The 19,285-nt window shown below is 53.0% G+C and overlaps 1 protein-coding gene and 1 pseudogene across 2 annotated transcripts; one reads left to right on the top strand and one right to left on the bottom strand.

The window, feature by feature from the left end:
- The window catches only part of LOC128835589 (zinc finger protein 420-like), a 29,085-nt pseudogene extending 11,873 nt beyond the window's left edge, over positions 1 to 17,212 (bottom strand).
- Positions 3,183 to 12,518, top strand: LOC128836900 (translational activator of cytochrome c oxidase 1). 2 transcript variants are annotated; one of them, XM_054027614.1, is made up of 7 exons: positions 3,331 to 3,547; positions 3,818 to 4,091; positions 4,811 to 4,917; positions 7,424 to 7,554; positions 10,430 to 10,607; positions 11,557 to 11,753; positions 12,044 to 12,518. In XM_054027614.1, exons 2-7 carry the CDS (start codon positions 3,830 to 3,832, stop codon positions 12,189 to 12,191), a joined length of 1,023 nt encoding a protein of 340 aa, XP_053883589.1. In that variant the 5' UTR covers positions 3,331 to 3,547; positions 3,818 to 3,829; the 3' UTR covers positions 12,192 to 12,518. The 2 variants fall into 2 exon arrangements, with proteins under 2 accessions (XP_053883590.1, XP_053883589.1); XM_054027615.1 differs by having other exon boundaries at positions 3,183 to 3,418; positions 11,557 to 12,138.
- Positions 17,213 to 19,285: the final 2,073 nt, after the last annotated feature.

Raw genomic sequence — 19,285 nt, 5'->3', positions numbered from 1 at the left:
AGCGAAAAAAAATTAGGCAATATGCAAAAGATATATCTAAGTCTGCTCAGCTGGGAAAAAAACATTTTGATCCACAATGGTCAAATATTAAAATTGGGGAAAGAAGGAGAAGAATTGGCAATTTCTCATTGGTATGATATTTTCAAAGGATGATCTCCCAGTGTCACAGCTCTTCTAAATTTAATGCTACATCCTATTGTGATATTATTTGCATTAATTATTTTGTTAACCTTCATTATGCTATGTTTATACTGCCGAATAAGAAAGCGACTAGAAGTTTTGGAGCAAGTGATATATATAATTGAATTGCTTGCGAAAGTATAGAGTGATACAATAATTAATGGCATTAATCATGTATCAAGAGGGGGGAATGTCGGGATTTTATCTATCTATCTATCTATCTATACACACACACACACACACACACATTGTGATTCATCTATAACGTATTACATGGATATGTCATTGAGGCCTGGTATGAGTGACGCATGCTTGACATGAATACGTGCGTTGCAACTTAGCAACCGAAGCAAGAACATACGGTCAAGGACTATTAGAACTATCTGTGCAAAAACAATCTTGTTTTGTTCAGAGAAAAATACGGAAAATGAACAGAAAAGGAAACAACACCAGCTGGACTGATATAAAATTGTATAAGAATTGGAGGAAATGGCACGCCTTGGATCATGGCAGCTCGCCCAGGATTGTCTCTTTGGAATTGTGTGGGTAGAAGGCCTAGTAAACAAAGGCAAAGAACTGAGGACGTGACAGAATGGACTATAAATGTTCGCCTATGACTTCTGCAAATTGGAGTTGTTTACTGATCCAGAGCTCCGTGTGGGTATAGATGTGGTTTTCGCTGGCTCCCCGCATCTTATGATCGGAAGGAATCTCAACTGGCCATTGGGCCCATTCTGACCTTTGGACTCTGGGATAGTATGTTTGGGGTATGAATGTGGACCAAGTAAGGTTTGTTTTGTAATCAATAAAGACCATTTAGAGTATTATATACCAGCACTTTGTCCGGTACCTGCCTGCTCCCCATCCCGTAGGGAGACCTCTACTGAGGGTCTAACACTCCTAGTGATGGAGAATCCATGGTGTCCTGAGGGGAGCTCTCCCAGTGGTTCATTCCTACCAAGATAAACACTGGCCCCTAATTCCCAGCCTCAATTAGTCTCCCTTCTGCTCCCAGCCAGTGGATCTCGCTCTGCCTTTGTCTTCTACATCAGGGAGCCCTTCACTAGCAGGTGTGTAAATCAGAAGGGATCAGATTATTATAACTCACCTGAGGAGCGGCTCTCAGGCCCGGAGCTTTCCCTGGAGCTCTCAGCATCCCTGATCCAGAGCTCGGCCTCCCCTACCTCGATCCGGTGGATTAAGTCCGGTTTAGAACCTGAATAACCTGTGGGGGGGGGGGGGGGGGAGAGAAGTTTTATTACTAAAGTTTTGGCTGCAGGGGCTCAATTATATGTTGGTGCAGCCCAGCACAACAGGGCCCCGACCTCGGTCAGGGTGTGTCTGTGCAGCACCTGGCACGACGGGACACTGATCTCGGTCACTGCTTCAGAGGAAAGTGCAGGAGATCCCAAGCAGGAGAATAATGAAATAAACCTTCCTTAGAGGAGATTTCTTCTGGTCTCCCCCCAGGCAAGTTCAGTTCATACTCTGAAGCAGCAACGTCTATGACCCGTCTCAATTTGCAGTGGGGGCTGAGTTTTAAATCCTTACTAGGGGAACTCTAGAATGGATGTTCCATAGAAATATCCCATTCTGCTAATATCTTGGCCTCTATGCTACCTTGTGGCACTATGTTCCATAGGACAACTGTGTGACACCGATTTTCTTTCATGAGTTGAAACACCACTGAACCCCCATTACTCTCAGATTAAGAGACAGGGTGAGTAGAAAGTCCTCAACCACCTTCTCTCTGGTCATTCACTTACCCAACTGTCCCCCTGAAAATTTACCATGGGGGAAGATTTTGGAAGAAGGGAACTTTGCTCCTTTGCCATCTTATAGCTGCCAGTTTGCAGTATGTCATTAAGGCATCGGCCACAACGTCTCATGGCAGGTGGCACCATTCAGAGCTACCAGTTCTTGCACATAGGGTGCAAGCATTGTTCAAGTGTACAGTTGTTAAATGTACTATGTTCATTCTTTTGGGGGAGGTGGGGAGCTGTTGCAGCAGCAGCATTTCCCTGCCTTATTCGTCTAACTAGAGTCAGTTCTTGAGGCACAGATGTTACTCATGGAACTGTTTGCTACCACCTCTGTGCCAGGACGGAGGTAGGTAATGCAAACTAAACAAGTTACACTGAGATTAGCCCCAGGCTTTGTAGCCCTGATTTCTGCTCCTACAGGAAGCCAGGCTGAAAGGGGCTGACATTTGCCACCGCTCAGCCCAGAGCTGCACATGGCAGCTGAGGTATGGAGGGACCCCAGACATTTCACAGCTGTTAAAATGAAGCGCAATTAGTCCTTACCCAGGGAAACGAGGGCCCAGTAATTCCTCAGCATCTGGTCCCGGTACAGATGCTTCTCTCGCTGGGATAAGAGCTCCCACTCCTCCCGGGTGAAATACAGAGCGACGTCCTCGAACGCCACCTGGAGCTGCTGGCACAAGCGTTACACACTCAGCACCTTCCGCTCCAGCCCCCAGCCCGGAGTCTCAGCAGGGGACGCGGTTTCTAGGGGAGCGACTCCCAGGGACCCCCCGGCCCAGCCCCTGTGACCCAGGGAGACCCCGCTCTCGGGGCCCCAGAGCCGCTCCCCGGCCCCGGCGCTCCGGCTGCTCCAGCCCCTGCGCCCCCGGGCTACGCTGGTGCGAAGCGGGACCCCGGGCCCTGCCTGGCCGCACCGCGCTGAGCCGCTCCCTGCCCCGGGGCAGCGCCGCCCCCGGGAGCTGCTGCAGCCCCAGCCCCGGGGTCACTAGCGCGGGAGGGACCCGGGTCCCGGCCCCCCTCGGCCCCCAGCCGGGACCAGCCAGTGCCCGGCCGGGGAGTCCCCGCCCCGCGTCCTACCTGCACCGGCCCCGCTGCAGCCATCGCCGGGCTCGGCCCCGGCCGCTTCCTCCAGCCGGGCAGCGACTTCTCTGCCCGCTCCCCGCCCGGGGCTGCAGCTGGGGCACGCCCCGCGCACGGGCCGGGCTGGGACCCAGGGGGCCGGGCTGGCCCCGCCCCACTCGCTGCGGGACGCGCCGGCTCCAGCCCTGCTGCGCTCCCCGCCCGCCCCCGGCTCCAGGGCCCCGCGCCTGCGCCGCCAGCTCCAGCAGCCGGGGCAGGCCCCAGCCCAGGGACCTTCCGGCCCAGCTCCCCGGACGCCTGGGTCCCGAGTCCGGCTGCCGGGGCGCTCGCAGCACCTAGGGCCCGGGCGGCAGGAGCCCGTTACAGGGCGGCCCGGTCCCTGCCCCTGGGCTGTGAGTGGGGCACCGCTGTGCGGTGGGGGGCTGTGAGCCCGGACTCCTGGGTTCTCCTCCGGCTCTGGGAGGGGAGGGGGACTCGTGGGTATAAGAGGGCCCCGGCCAGACTCTGCAGCGTGTGTCACAGTAAGAGACGGGTCGGGCTGTGTGGTGTGTTTGTTGCTTGGCTGTGTGATGTTGGTGTGTGTGTTACAGGGGATCACACCCCCGTCTGCTGTGTCGTGTGTGTGTGTTAGAGGAAGCCAGTGTATGTATGAGCGTTACAGGAGCTCACACTTGGCTGTAGTGTGGGTGTGTGTGTGTGTTTCGGGGAGGCTGAGCAGTAGGTGTGTTGTGTGTGTGTGTTACAGGAGCTCCCATCCAGCTGTGTAACCTGTGTGTGTATGTGTGTTTCAGGAGCTCACACCCATGTCCCTGCCCAGCGCCATGGCGAGGGCCGCTGCCCCGTACAGATGCCGTGTTCTGGCCTCGGTGCTGGCACTGAAGGAGCTGGTGCCCAGGCTGGCTGCCCCTTCCCCCCGCTCATTGTGCCGGGCCCTGCACACCTCAGGTGCCACCCCCGCCGGCCACAACAAATGGTCCAAGGTCAAGCACATCAAGGGCCCAAGGGATGTGGAGCGCAGCCGGCTCTTCCAGAAGCTCACCATGCTGCTGCGCGTCGCTGTGAAAGGTACCGGGGCGGGAGAGGTGGATCCTGTGTGTGATACAGCCCCAGCCAGAGGGAGCGCTACAGAGCCCTGCCAGCTTCCCAGTGCCCCACAGGCCCTGTCACAGCCAGAGGGAGGGCTACAGAGACTTCCTGCCTCCCAGCACCTGATGGGGCCCAGCCCTAGCCAGAGACTGTGGCTACAGAGCCCAGCCTTGACCAGTAGCGCTGCCCCTAACCCCAGCATCCCTAAGCTCTGTTATCCTCCCCCGGCTGCTGGAGGAGAGGATGCTGGTCTGTGGGGTAGTGTCTTTCCCCTTCTCATCCTTTCTCCACTGGACCTTTCCTTTATCCCACAGCACCTCCTGTAAGGTGGCTCGGTCTGTGCTCCACTCTAGTAGCTGTTTCGCATAAGAGGGGGGCAGCCCAGTCCCTGGGGTTCAGGCGGCCTGAGGTAACAGATAATGGTGGCTGAAGGGAGGAAGGACCTTGGGATAGGTGGTTTGGAGCAGGGAGGGTCACCAGGGACCTCAGGACTCCTGGGTTCTATCCCTGGCTCTGGGAGGGGGATAGTGGGTTAGAGTAAGGGGGTCTCAGAGTCAGGATGCCTGGATTCTATCCCTGGCTCTGGGAGGGGATTGGAGGCTGGTGGGTTATAGCAATGGGAGCTGGGAATCAGGACTGTCTGGAATGGGATCACAGCCATGTCTCCCTTATGACACCCCCTTTCTGTCCTATTGCAGAAGGGGGACCCAACCCTGATCTCAATACCAACCTGGCCAACATCATTGAGCAGTGCCGGAGCAAGAGCATGCCCAAATCATCCATTGAGGTGGCCATCAAGGGAGGGGTACGTAGCCGGGTCCTGCCAGCTCAGCTCAGGGGGCAGAGGGGCTTATAGGCTGCAGCCTTGCTGCATTCTCTGGGCCAGGCCAGGCTATGCAGAGGGGCATTGGGAGCCTTGAACGAGGCTGGACTTGTGGCTACGGTGCTGGGCTGGGCTACAGGACTTGTGGTTTCTATTCCTAGCTCTGCCACTTGCTCCCTCTGTGACCTTGAGCAAATCACTTGGGTCATAGGGAATTGCCAGACTGGATCAGAGCAGAGGTGTGTCCACTCCAGTGTCCTGTTTCCAGCGCCAGAGGCTGCAGAGGCAGGTGTAAGAATCCCTCAGTAGCAGATGTGGGGATAATCATCCTGCGTTAGGTCTCAGCTTGGTCTGTAATAGTTACAGTCAGCTCAAGCCCTGAAGCAGGAGGTTTAATATCCCTGCCAGAAGTTGTTTGCTAAGTTCTTGCCCCCTGTGACATCCTGTGTCAGTGAGTTCCACAGGATAATCACCCTTTGTGTGAAAAAGTATTTTCTATGATCAGTTTTGAATTTCCCACCTTTTATTTCAAGGAACATTCTCTAGTCCTTGTGTTACAAGTATAGATGATTGGGAAACAGAATGTCCATCCCACGGGAGATTCTGCCACTTCTAATTTGTTTTCATGCTGAATCGGATTAGAAAATTTAGATTTTAAAATGTTTGGTGGAAAGAAAATTCAGACAATACAATTCAGACACACTGAATTATTTCCTTTCACTAATGCCATAACCTTGTAATTTAATAGAAAATATTAAACCTACATTGAAATTAATATAATAAAATGTAAAATTGGAATGAACTGGAACAATACAGTCAAAACGAAGTGTTACCTTAGTAAAACACATTTTTCGTATTCTTGAACTGAGAAAATTTAAGTGATTCATTTTCACATCAAAATTGACAAGCTCTTGTGAAATGTTTCGATTCTAACAAAACTACCTTTTCCAATGGAAAACTGTTTTGCTGCCAGTGTTTTGACCATCTGTGGTTATAGGATGGGGAGAGCAGATGCTCTCAATCTCCGTTCTCTGTCCAGCCCTCTGTTAGTTCAAGAGCATCCCTGACTTCAAGCTGCCCCATCTTGGGATTGTATAAAGCGACTTGGTTCTCAGAAAGAACCAGTCAGGAGGGGCAAGAGGGGATGAGGAGGAGGCATAAGAAACACTAAAGGCCAAAGAAAGGCCTGGCCTTGGCCAGAACACAACCTCACTCCTTACCCCTCCCATGGGATACAAAAGAGGTGGTACCCCGACCCCAGACTCATGACCCTCCGAAAAGGGACATGACCATAAATTGTAAGGGGTGGGACCAGGGATGTGCACTGCAGGTATATTTGGGCCTGCTAAGGAGGTGGGAATAAGGAACGGGGACACAGGTAAAGGCTCTGTGGCATCAGAGCCATGGAGATGCTTGCTTGAAACTAACCCCAATAAACATTGCATTGCCTGCAATGTTCCCTCTAATTTTTCCATCCGTGTGCGGAATAAATTTTGTTATGTGCACCGAGGTATGCGTGGATGTGCGCCACCCGTAGAAATAAAAAGGATAATTACTCCAGCCAGGACAGGTTAGGCATTTTAGAACTCACTACTCAAAGAATTAAATTTAAGTGTAAGAGAGAAATAAAAATTATTAAATGCATGGACCAGTCTAAACTCTAAAATAACACACTTTGAAAGAATAAAACTACAGAGAATATATGTGCATTGAAGGAAGTACCAAGAAGTAACAACAGTAATACAAGTATGTGTTGGGAGGTGAGTGTGAACGAGACTGTGTGTGTGTGTATATATGTGTATGTGTGTGTGACAGAGATTCTGGGTGTGTGCTGGCTGCTGGAGAAAGCCATGCACTGTCTCTTTAAATCACTCACTGAAAGCTCTCCTGCTCTGTCCCGAGCCCTGTTTCCCCGCCTCTGCTCTAGGGAGATGGGCTACAGGGGAAGGGGGAAGAGTGTGTGTGTGAGAGAGACAGACTGAGCGCTGGCTGCTGGGGAAATCTCAGGAACCGTGCACTGTCTCTTTAAGAAAGGCACCCAGCCACTCACCATTCAGACCTCAGACCACAGCAGCTCCTAGTCCTGAGCCAGGCTGTCCCCTCTGCCCTAATCTGCGGAGGTGGGGTACAGGGGTGGGGGAAGTGGGACACCCTGACATCAGCACCCTCCTCTCCCACCCCTGCTCTGCATAGCCAGCAGGAGGGTTTCGGGAGAAGTTGCAGTACAGAGCAACATGAGGGATGGGGCACCTGAACACACACTGCTGGCTGTATGGGCTCTCTAATCAGCTGGCCGGCATTTGAATCTCTCCTGCGTGGCCAAGTGCGCAGCTTACAGGGAACACAGAGTGCCTGCACTTAGGACTTCCAGGCTTCTGCTTTCTGTCTGCGTGACAAGAACCAGGGGAGGGGGTGAAGGGAAAGCCCCCTAACACCTCCCAAGACATAAGCCCAGCTGCAGAGCTGAATCTGCCCCTTCTCGCTGCAGGACAAAGGGAAGAGCTCGTACCTGCTCTATGAAGCCAGAGGCCCTGGGGGATCTGCGCTGCTCATTGAGGTGCTGACGGACAATGCAAAGCGAACCTACCAGGATATTCGGCTCATCCTGAAACGCAATGGGTCAGTCCTTCCCTGCCGGGCCCGACAATCCTGCATTTCATTGCACAAAGGCCCTTCCCGTGCTCCATGCAGTGACCAAACCCGACACTTCCGGGTCTTAAAACATGAGTGTCTAGTGGTTGAGATAAACACAATGCATTAGTGCAGGGGAAATAGCTGGCTAACGCTCTCTACAGCCTGGCCACAACATACAGTCTACATGTGGGTCAGGGCTGGTCTGTACATGAAGTTGTAATAAGCAAGACCTTGGGTTAAATTATCAAAAGCACCTAAGTGGTTTAGGAGCCATAGTCCCATTTTCAAAAGTGCCTTTCAGCCTTTAGGAGCCCAAGTCTTGGAAAATCAATGGGATTCAGGTTCCTAAGTCATTTAGATTCTTTGGGAAATATTACCCCGGGTTTACTGGAACAGGTGCACCGGATTAACTTAAACGGGTTTAATTAAACTGGTGCACACCTGTGGCATTAATTTAGCTGGAATAAATGGGCCAAAGGTGTTAACCTAACAATGTCACTGTCCAACATTAAAAAGTGTTAAACAAGGTTCGGGGTTTGGGATACAGAGACCTCATGCTGCTTAGCAGCATGGCAAACACCCCACTAAAAATCCTTTTGTTAAAGATTCGGAAAAGAAGGCAAAACAGTTAAAAGCCTTTGAGATGTAAAGTATTGAGTAAGGCTTTGATTTTAATAACTTCCCTTCTGGATGGAGAGAGTCTTTAGATGTCAAACAAGGGTTTCTCCGGTCTCTTAGATGGTCACAAAGATGGTGATTACTGGTCTTTGCGCTAAAAAAATAAGTTAGTTGAGATGAGCTGTAGCCGTTGCTGCTGCTGCTAAAGTCTGATCGCATTTTATCTCATGTTTGGGGCTTTGTCTGCACTGCTAAGAGACACCCGTGGCTGGCCCATGCCAGCTGGCTTGGGCTAAGAGGCTGACATTTAGGTCAGGATGGAGCCTGAGCTCTGGGACCCAATGGGGGGGGAAGGTCCCAGAGCTTGGGCTCGGATGTCTACATTGCAATTAAACAGCCCCTTAGCGCGAGCCCGAGTCAAGTGGCACGGGCCAGAAGCATGTGTCCAGTTGCAGTAGAGACATAACCTGGGATTCAGCTCGAGCTGGTAGGGGTGGTGATGTCATCTGAGTCCCTATCTTTGGCCTGGACTGGTCAGGATATCCCTGAGGATTAGGATGAAAGGGGTCTGGGTCTAATAGTCTCCATCGGTTCTTCACATATTTCCCCCTAAATTACTTTAAGGACCCCAAAATGTACCGATGGGTGGAATAGCCAAGCCCCTTGTTATCCTGTTCAGCAATTAGGCCTAATTTCCGATTCACCAATTTTGGTTCATTAATTTCTAGTTCCACATCTTTGGTGTTTAGTAAGGATGATTTCAACCTAGCCCTTGAGTTATACTAGTCAGCCTTTTTGTTTTAGACTACTTCATTCTTTCTGTCTCTTTCATACCTTTTCCCTTCAGCATTTGTTATTAGGGCAAATATAGTGCCAATCTATAAAAAGGGAAATAAGGACAATCCAGGGAGTTACAGACCAGTCATCTTAACTTCAGTACCTGGAAAGATAATAGAGAAACTAATTAAGCAATCCATTTGCAAACACCTAGAAGATGATAAGGTAACAGTCATCATGGATTTGCCAAGAACCTCAACTCCTGCACCCAAACTCCCTCCCAGAGCCTGCACCCCAACCCCCTACCCCAGCCTGGTAAAAGTGAATGAGGGAGAGACCGCGTGATGGAGAGAGGGGTTGGATTGAGCTGGGGGCGGAGTGAGCGGGGGGCAGGGCCTCGGAGAAGGAGCAGGGTGGGGGGCGCGGCCTCAGGGAAGGGCGGAGTACGGGGACTTGGGGATCCCTGAAAAATTTTAAATCAAAATGGGGGTTCTTGGGTTGCTAAAGTTTGAGAACCGCTGGTCTAGATAATACTTAGTCTTGCATTGAGTGCAGGGCACTGGACTAGATGACCTCTCAAGGCCCCTTCCAGTCCTATGATTCTAAAGGCTACTGTGACATCTCATGCATTTTTACATACTTTTTACAGTTGAGCTCACAATTAGGGTAAATTTGCCAGCCCAGTTATCACAACACATCTCTGGGTGGACTCTCTTATATCCGTGCAAGAAGGGCTTAATTGGAGGTAGCTTAAACCTCTTCCCAAACCATTTACATTGTTATGGATTCAGAGAAGAGCTACAAGAGAAATCTGGGGGCTGGAAAATCTGCCTCAGAACGAAGGACCAAAGGAGCTCGTTCAATGTAGTTTATCTCAGAGAAGGGTAAGAGGTGATGTGATCCTGGTCTATAAGCACCGACATGGGGAGGGGATTTCTGAGAGCAGAGGGGTCTTCAACCACCAGACAAAGGCAGAGTGAGATCCACTGGCTGGGAGCTGAAGGGAGACAATTTCAGGCTGGGAACAAGGAGCCCATGGTTACCAGGAAGGGGAATGAATCACTGGAACAGCTCCCCAAGGGACGAGGTGGATTCTCCATCACTGGGAGTCTGTCAGTGGAGTGGGGGTGTCTTTTTCTCAAAGGCCTCCCTAGCTCAGCCAGGAGTTACTGGGCTGGCAGCAGTAATCACGGGGGGAGATTCTCTGGCCTGGGCTAGGCAGGAGTCTGGCTGGATGAGCACAATGGGCCTTTGACATCTCTGGGATAAATTCAGTACGCTGAGAGCCTTCAAGCTCTCTCTATGAGGCAGGTGAATCATTCTTGTGGCTCTTCTCTGAGCCCTTCCTTCCTCGTCTCCATGCTGTGCAAAGCACGAATCCCCTGGACCAGCATCCAGGAATGGTCTCTCTCATGCTGTATAGAAGTGACTCCCTGTCCCGTGATGTCCCCCTTTTCCCATGCAGGGTGCAGATGTCCGACGGGGCCCGGCACAGCTTTGACAAGAAGGGGGTGATCACGGTCAGCGGGCACGACTCTCAGCAGAGGCCAGTGGCCCTGGAGCAGGCCCTGGAGCTGGCGATCGAGGCCGGGGCCCAGGATGTTTGGGAAGAAGACGACGAGAAGGAGCAAGCAGTTCTGAAGGTGGGTGTGTGTGACAGGGGCTCCCTGGCTAACATAGTGGCAAGTCCATTGTGGTCCTTGCCACAGGGCCCTCCCGCTGCTGCAGTGAGGGCTGCTGGGAGAACATGGGACTGCGGAGCGGGAGATACCATCAGCTAATGGGGGGCGGCAGCCGGTTGATGTAATTGCTCAGGCACCAATCGGGGATCACCTGGTGCTAATCTGGTTCGGGGGACAGGTGTGGAGATATGTGGGGGTTTGGCTGGTTCTGATCCAGCCCAGGTGATGGGAGAGATACATGAGGGTCTGGCTGGCACTGATCTGGCCGGGGAAGGGGAGGAATCGTGGGGATCTGGTATTGCTATGGCCCAGGGGAGGGGAGAGATGTGGGGTTCTGGCTGGTGTACCCCTGGCTCAGGGGGATTATACACAGGATGTGTGGGAGGCATTGGCAGGTATGCTTTGCAGTTACCCTCGAGAATGCTATGGGAGCGTAAGGAGGTTGGAAACAGCCCCCCTCAGGGTCTTCCCTGGCTGGCCTGGGCATCGCTCGCTGCCCTCTGTCCCATTCCCTGCTTCCCCAGGGGGACTGTGTATAAGTGAGAGCTGCCCCGAGGCTGCTGTAGCATGTACCTGGGGGCTCGTCCTGCACTCCCTGTCCCACCAGAGTGACTGCCTGGGCCCGCCTTTGCTGCCATTATTCCTGGGGTGGGGGGTTAAATCCCCTGGAGCCGCAGTGCAGGGACAGGGTGAATGGGGGTCAGATGGCAAGTTAGATGGTAGCCAGCACCAGGCATTGAACTAGCGATGGCCGGCTCTGAAGAGGCAGGCTCTACAGATCAGGCCCAGCGGGGGCGACGTGGCCCACACTGTCTGTTCAGCGGGCACCCACGCTGCTCTGCTGCGGCCCGGGGGGCCAGTGGGCAGGTTTGCAGCCCCTCACAGCCCCTGTCCTGTCCTCTCCCCTCAGTTTGTGTGTGAGGTGCCATCACTGCACCAGGTGCGGCAGAAGCTGGACTCGAAGGGGCTACAGTCGCTCTCCGCTGCCCTGGAGTTCATCCCCAATGCCAGGGTGCGGCTGACCGATGAGGAGATGGAGCGGGCATCCCAGCTGCTCTCCATGCTGGGCGACTGCCAGGAGGTGATCCGGGTCTACGACAACATCGAGTAGGGGCCAGCGCAGGGGGTAGCAGATGGATAGTGACAAGGCACGTCGGTCCCGGCTTGGCCTAGCCCTGGCCTAAGATCAGCCCATCTGGCGGGCAATGGGGGTGCGGCTCAACTTGAGATTCTCCTGTATGGACGGCAACCGGTGTGTGGCCTCGTCCCTTGGATCAGGAGCCCCTGGGGCAACCAGTTCAGGACTCTGCCTCATCCTGCCCTGGGATTGGACGCCTGAGCGCCACGTGGTTTAGGGCTCGGCCCAAGATCGGGCTTAATTTGGGATTTCTTCCCAGGGTGAACCATCCCCATCGCAGCTCTCCAGGTGCCAACACTGGGTGCAATCTGGCGGCACTCTCTGGGGCAGAAACCCTTGCTTCTGAGGATGGGGCGTGTTCTCTGAGGCATCTTATGGCTCCTAACTTCGTCCCCTGGGATTTGTGACCTGAATGCCTCGGCTCCCCTCTTGAGTCTGATCCAGCAGGCCTTCTGCAGTAAGGCCTCCCTGCGTGATGCTCTGGCATGTCCCCCTCCATGGGATGGGTGGAGGGAACTTCCTCTGCACCCATACAGCACCGAATACTCCGCGGATAAAGAGTAACACTGTGCCAAGGCGATGACAACCTGCGGACTTAACACCTCCCTGTTGTGTGACCCCATATTCAGCACCCCCAGCGGGAGAGCAATAGGGAGCGCACCCCACCCTCCAAATGTACTGTCTGGGGAGGGCGGCCTTTCCCTTACATTGCTTAATAAATGGTTTGCTTGTCAGTGCTGGGGAGACTCTATCCATAACTTGGCTCTCACTGCAGTGTTGCTACGTCCATCCAAATGCAAACACACCAGGAAGGGCAGAGGGTGCAGCATTAGGAGAGGGGACCTTTGGGGCGGGGTCACAGAGTGTGGGTGTTGAATGAGCAGTTGACTGGCAGGTAAACGGGATGGTGACAAACGGTTAATGGTTTAAAAGAGCCACAAGAACGATTTGAGGTCTGGAAAATCTGCTGTGTAGTGAGAGAGTGGAGGAGAAGGTTAAGAGGTGACGTGATCCTGGTCTGTAAGCACCTAAATGAGAAGGGGATTGCTGAGAGCAGAGGGCTGTTTAATTCCCAGACAAAGGCAGAGCAAAATCCACAGGATGGGAGCTGAAGGGAGAAAAGTTCAGGCTGGGAATAAGGGTCCAGTGTTTACCAGGGAGGGGAATTCACCATTGGAGGGGGTGGATTTTCCATCACTGGGAGTCTGTCAGTGGAGATGGGGTGTCTCTTTCTCAAAGCCCCACTCTAGCTCAGTCAGGAGTTATTGGGTAAGAGGTGATACCACAAAGATTCCCCGGACTTCATTTTGTGTCCCTAGCTTCCATTTTGAATAGGCAAAAGTCACTCCACTGTTAGAAGCTGAAGTTGACATGGTACTTGACTGCTGAAAATAGGCCAAAAGGTTGAAAGTTCAGCGGGGGGAGAGGGAGGAATAGAATTGGTAGAAAGCCAAAAAGGTGCAACTAGTGATAAACCTGTGCGGTAAAGATCTGATAGCTGACAGGACAGTGTAAAAGGCAGAGAGTTACGACTATTAAAACAGTTCGGAGCGGAGTGAATGAAGCGCTCCAGCGGAGAGCTGACCTGAACGAGCGGAGCCAAACGGAATGAAGCAACCTGAACAACCAGCAGCAGAGTCAACACAGCAAAATCAGCAGATAAGGTGAGGCTCTTAGTTACAATTAGAGGATAGCACAGTACAGTATAGTATTAATGTGTGTGTGTGTGAGGATGCATGAGTGTGTGAATTGTGCTTTATATATGTAAAACTCAAAGTACATTTTAAGATTGCTATCAGCACAAAAAAGCTTACAAGAAGTGGAAGATTGGACAAATGACCAGGGAGGAGTATAAAAATATTGCTCAGGCGTGCAGGAGTGAAATCAGGAAGGCCAAATCACACTTGGAGGTGCAGCTAGCAAGAGATGTTACGAGTAACAATAAGGGTTTCTTCAGGTATGTTCGCAACAAGAAGAAAGTCAAGGAAAGTGTGGGCCCCTTACTGAATGAGGGAGGCAACCCAGTGACAGAGGATGTGGAAAAAGCTAATATACTCAATGCTTTTTTTGCATTGGAAATGCATCAATTTCATTTAGGGAAAAAACTGGAACAAAATGCTTTGACCTTTAGCGGAACATTTTGATTTCCCATTTCCAAACGACGTTGCCTTTCAATGTTTTAAATTGCGTATTATATATATTTTTAAATGGTATATTATGTTATATAATAAAAAATGAAAAAGTCTAACCCAGAACAAATTGTTTTGGTCAACACTAGATGTTCCCTCCCACGGATTTTGTTTTAGGGGAAGTTTTGAATTTGTTTCTTTTCATTCTGTTTTGGAATGGATGTTTCTCCCTTCCCCCCCCCCCCCCCCCCCCAAAAAAAATCACAGGATTTCCCATGAAATGGAAAACCATCCAGATCCATCGATGAGTCCACCGTGTCGCTGCTTTAGCCCAAGCAGGAGAGGCAGGTGCGTGTCCAATTGTATGTAATCCTCTGCTGCCCTCTGTTGGCTGGGCAATGTATTGTGGTTTGTAATTCCCATCATGTCTCTGAGTTAGCACAAACATTGGAGGCGTGTGATGTTAGACCCATAGTCCCCACGGCGAGCACCATTATGTGGGTGTGGTGGAGGGCTGCGAGGCTGTGTGGGTCCTTTGGTGCTGCAGATAGCCTGAGCTTTGCCGGAAGCTCTTGCCGCATTGGTGGCAGCGGTAAGGTTTTTCACCGGTGTGGATGCGCTGGTGGGTGAGCAGGTTGGAGTTCTGGCTAAAGGCCTTGCCACACTGCGGGCACTTGTACGGGCGCTCACCGGTGTGGGTGGTCTGGTGCTGGATGTAGGTAGAGCTCTGGCTGAAGCCCTTGCCGCATTGGTGGCAGCGGTAGGGTCGCTCCCCAGTGTGAGTGCGCTGGTGGGTAACCAGATGGGCGCTGCGCCCAAAGGCACGCCCGCAGTCCGGGCACTTGTAAGGCCGCTCACCAGTGTGTGAGGCCTGGTGAGTGATGAGGTTGGAGCTCTGACTGAAGGCCTTGCCGCATTGGTGGCAATGGTAGGATCTCTCACCTGTGTGGGCCCGGCGGTGCTGGGCCAGGGCCGAGCTCTGCCCAAAGCACTTCCCGCACTCACCGCACTGGTATGGTTTCTCACCGGTGTGGATGCGGAGGTGCTGGGCCAGTGTGGAGCCCTGTGTGAAGCTGCGCCCGCACTCGGGGCACTGGTATGGTTTCTCTGCCAAGTGCACACCTTGGTGCTTGAGCAGGGATGAGCGCTCCACGAAGACCCGTCCGCACTGGGGGCACTCGTGGCGCTTGACCCCTGCGTGCACCCGCTGGTGGGTCAGCAGGTTGGCATTCTGGCTGAAACTGCGGCCGCACTGTGGGCAGCGGTAGGGCTTCTCGCCTGTGTGGGTGCGCCGGTGCGTGGTCAGGTTGGAGCTCTGGGCGAAGCGCTTGCCGCAGTCAGCGCACTGGTAGGGGCGTTCCCCGCGGTGAATGCGCTGGTGCTGGCACAGGGCTGAGCTCCAGCTGAAGCGCTTGCCGCAGTCAGGGCACTGGTAGGGACGGTCCCCCGTGTGTGTGATCTGGTGCTGCAGCAGGTGGGAGCTCTGCCCAAAGGTCTTGTCGCACTCGCTGCACCGGAATGGCTTCTCGGCTGGCTGGGGGGCAGAGGTGAGATCTCCAAGCACCTTGTCCAGCGGAGGGGTAGGAGTGGGATCCCCAAACACCTCTTCTTTGTTGCACCGGAAGGGCTTCTTGTCCTGCCGGGGGTTAGCAGTGGGATCCCTGAGTACCTCATCCCCACAGCCAGTGGAGTCTGCCAGGTTGTCCCAGAGGGGGAATGGGCACAGGGAGCTGTGGGCAAAATGGAACGTCCCTACACAATTGGCATCTTCCTTGCTCAGCGTCCTGTCAACACCTGGAATGAAGAGACAATCCAGATCAGAGTCAATTCCTCCGTCAGTCTGTTGTTAGAACATCTACGGCAGGGGCACCTATGAATGGGATGGTGCAGGGCTTAGGGCACTGGACCGGGAGTCAGGAGATCTGGGTTCAATTTCCTGCTCCGAAACGGACTTCCTGAGTGATGCTGGATGAACCTCTCTGGGCCTCAGTTTCCCACCTTTAGTCTGATCCTTCCCGGCCTCACAGGCTGTGTGCGGCTAAACTCATAAATGATTGTGAGGTGCTCAGACCCGGCACTGGTGAGGCCAGATAAATAACATGGATAGATACATGTGCCAAATAAGAACAGGACCCCGCTGGGCCGGGCCCTGCAAAGACAGAGTGGGCATGGAGAGTAGGACCCTGTCATGCTGGGTGGTGCACAGGCACTCGGGAAGTGAGATTGGGATGCTGGGCACTGCATGGACACAGAGTGACTCGGATTGGTGGGGTGGGTGAGGCACCGGGCCCAAGATCAGCATGCCAATAGCTGCACAGACACACAGCGACTGAGATCAGGGCCCCGTCGCGCCGGGCGCTGCACAGACACACAGCGACTGAGATCAGGGCCCCGTCGCGCCGGGCGCTGCACAGACACACAGCGACTGAGATCAGGGCCCCGTCGCGCCGGGCGCTGCACGGACACACAGCGACTGAGATCAGGGCCCCGTCGCGCCGGGCGCTGCACAGATATGCAGTAAGGGCAGGGGATGGAGAAGTGATTTGTTACCCGTTTCAAGGGGCTCCTCTTTTATGTCACAAAGAAGCTCACGTTGGTGTCCTGTTTCCTCGAGAGGCTGGGGCTTCTCTTTGGTGATACAGAGCAGCTCAGAGTGGGGTCTTGCTAGTTCACCCTTTCCCTCCTCCTCCTGGGATACGCACTCAGGATGGAGCTGTGGCTGGTCCAGCTGGGAACCAGGAGATTCCCATAATGCCCCAAGGGATGCCATCTTCTCCGAGGTCACTTATTCAACCTTCACTCACATGCACCGCGACCTGGGGAAGAGCGGAACGGGTCACCATGGAGCCAGGGCCTGGGACCCACGGGGGAGAGTGGGCTGTGAGAGGGGAGACTGCAGGGAATGGGGAGGGGAGCACAGACCAGCAGGGGGCGCTGTGGGGGTGTGGGGGAGAGAGGGGCCAGTAGCCAGGCTGGGTCTGTCGGCGCTTCCCCCAGGCACAGCTCTACCAATGCTCCCCCACGCCCACTGCCCCAGCCCTGTTCCCAGCGCATACCGCCCCGGAGCTGGCTGGGGAGCGGGGGGTCTCTCCAGTCCGATCCCCTCCTCCCTGCAGCGGCTTCTCCCGGGCAGCGATTTCCTGCCTCCGCGGCTGTTTCTCTCCCTCCCTCCCTCCCCGGTGCCCCTCGCTGCAGCCCGGCACCCCCCACTCACCGCCCGGCGGGGGCGATCCCCGCAGACCCCGCTGCTCACACCCGGGCCAGACCGGGCTGGGGACCCAGGTGCTGGCCGGGCGCTGTCAGGAAGGTCCCTCCGTTATCCTGTCCCCGTCCCAGCTGTCTGCTCTGTGAAGTGGCAGACTCAGGATTCACTGGGCTTAACCCTTCCCACCCCAGCCATGATGCTGCATGAGCCACTAAATACCTTGTGAGAAATGGGGCAGGTCCCCCACTGGGGTAAATTGGCCCCAATTCCACTGGAGTCAATGGGGGCTAGGGTGACCAGACAACAAGTGTGAAAAATGGGGAGAGGGGGTGGGGGTAATAGGAGCCTATATAAGAAAAAGCCCCAAATATCAGGACTGTCCCTATAAAATCTGGACATCTGGTCACCCTATTTACCCCAGTGAAGGATCTGACCCTGGGCTATCTTTGACATCTCTGTGTTAGGCAAAAGCTCCCCAGAATTATCTTGCCACCCTTCCGGCCTTTTCTCTATCCTAGCCTTTCAGCCTATTGTCTGTATTTCCGCTATTCTTCTGGCCAAATCTCATGGCAGCCTCGACACGTGGACTGGAAGTTTCTCCCTCAACACCTGAGAGACTAGACTCCCTCTTAAACTCCTGGTTTATTCTGTGGGCAACCTCTGCCCCCCCTCCCCCCCCACAGTCATTTATAACAGCTTGGATTTAGAGTCATGGAGTTCAAGGCCAGAAGGGCCCATTGTGCCCATCTGGGTCAGGCTCCTGCCTAACCCAGGCCAGAGAATCTCCCCCAGGGTTCCTGCCTCTGGCCCAGTAACTCCTGGCTGAGCTAGAGCAGAGCTTTGAGAGAGAGACGCCCCATCTCCACGACAGACTCCCAGTGATGGACAACCCACCTCCTCCCTAGAGGAGCTCTCCCAATGGTTCCTTCCCCTCCCAGCTAAACACTGGCCCCTAATTCCCAGCCTCCATTTGTCTCCCTTCTGCTCCCAGCCAGTGCATCGTGCTCTGCCTAGATTGGAGGATAAAGACCCCTCTGCTCTCAGCAATCCCCTCCCCATGTCAGTCACGTCACCTCTTAACCTTCTCTTGAATAAACTAAACCCAGTGAACTCCTTTGGTGGCTCGCTATTGGCAGGCTTGGCAGAATTTTATTTTTTTAAATAATGTTGATGGATCACATCGGTTTGGTCTGAAGCAATTTTTTCAATATTTATTCATTCAATTTTTCAGTTGTGGGAAATTAGAGGGGGGTCCAACAAGGTGGGGGGGGGGAGATGTCAGACAATAATTATATTTAATGACGGTAGACTTCGAGATTAAAAAAGTTAAAGCTTTATATTTACTAAAACACTAACGGGCAATGTCACATGTCAAAATAGACAAGGGATGGAGCCTTAAATCAAACTCTAGTTCTCAAGCAGCATGTTTCTTGCCTTACCTAGCTGCACATTACAATGGAAATTGTTTTTCATCTGTGGGTGTGGGCGGATGGAGAAACTGATATTTATCGACAGTTACCAATAAAAATATAATCTTAACTATAGAGCTGGTTTTGCAGACCTCAGTTAGCTCCTGCAGCTCTTCTCTGAACCCTTCTCCAATGGTGGGAGAGCTTTGCTTTGCCAGCAAAGACCCAAACGCTGCTCTCGCTTTGCTGGGATTTTCCCCAATAAACTCTTGTGAGAACAGTGTTGTGCACCAATAGACAAGATGCCAGCTCATGCCTATGGCCTCCCTGAATACTGACAAATGCATAGCTGGAAACCAGACTGGTTCACCTGTGTGTTAGCATTGTTAAAATATATATTAGCATCATAGAAATATGTTCTATGTTTGGATTTTTTAAAATGTTTGTGAGTTGCTGCAGGCATTGATCTCAATGATAATATCTGTAGCCTCTGTTACAAGGTGACAGTTAAGTGTTTGCTCTGTAACTAGTAAAGTGTTTGCTATGAAACTGGAAACCCTCACAGTCAGGAGACAAGCATTACCATGTGTGCAATACTCGTTTACCACGAGAGGTGTCACCTCCTGCCCAACAGAAGAAAGCTCATAGACACCAGACAAACCATTGTGGAGTGGACCATCAAGTGGACAGGATACTGGACTAGATGGACCTTTGGTCTGACCCAGTACAGCCATTCTTATGTTCTTATGTACTTTTTG

This window comes from Malaclemys terrapin, chromosome 4 (assembly GCF_027887155.1).
Source record: "Malaclemys terrapin pileata isolate rMalTer1 chromosome 4, rMalTer1.hap1, whole genome shotgun sequence".
Taxonomy (NCBI): Eukaryota; Metazoa; Chordata; order Testudines; family Emydidae; genus Malaclemys; species Malaclemys terrapin.
The sequence above is the reverse complement of the archived record's forward strand: the minus strand, read 5'-3'. Positions and strand labels throughout refer to the sequence as shown.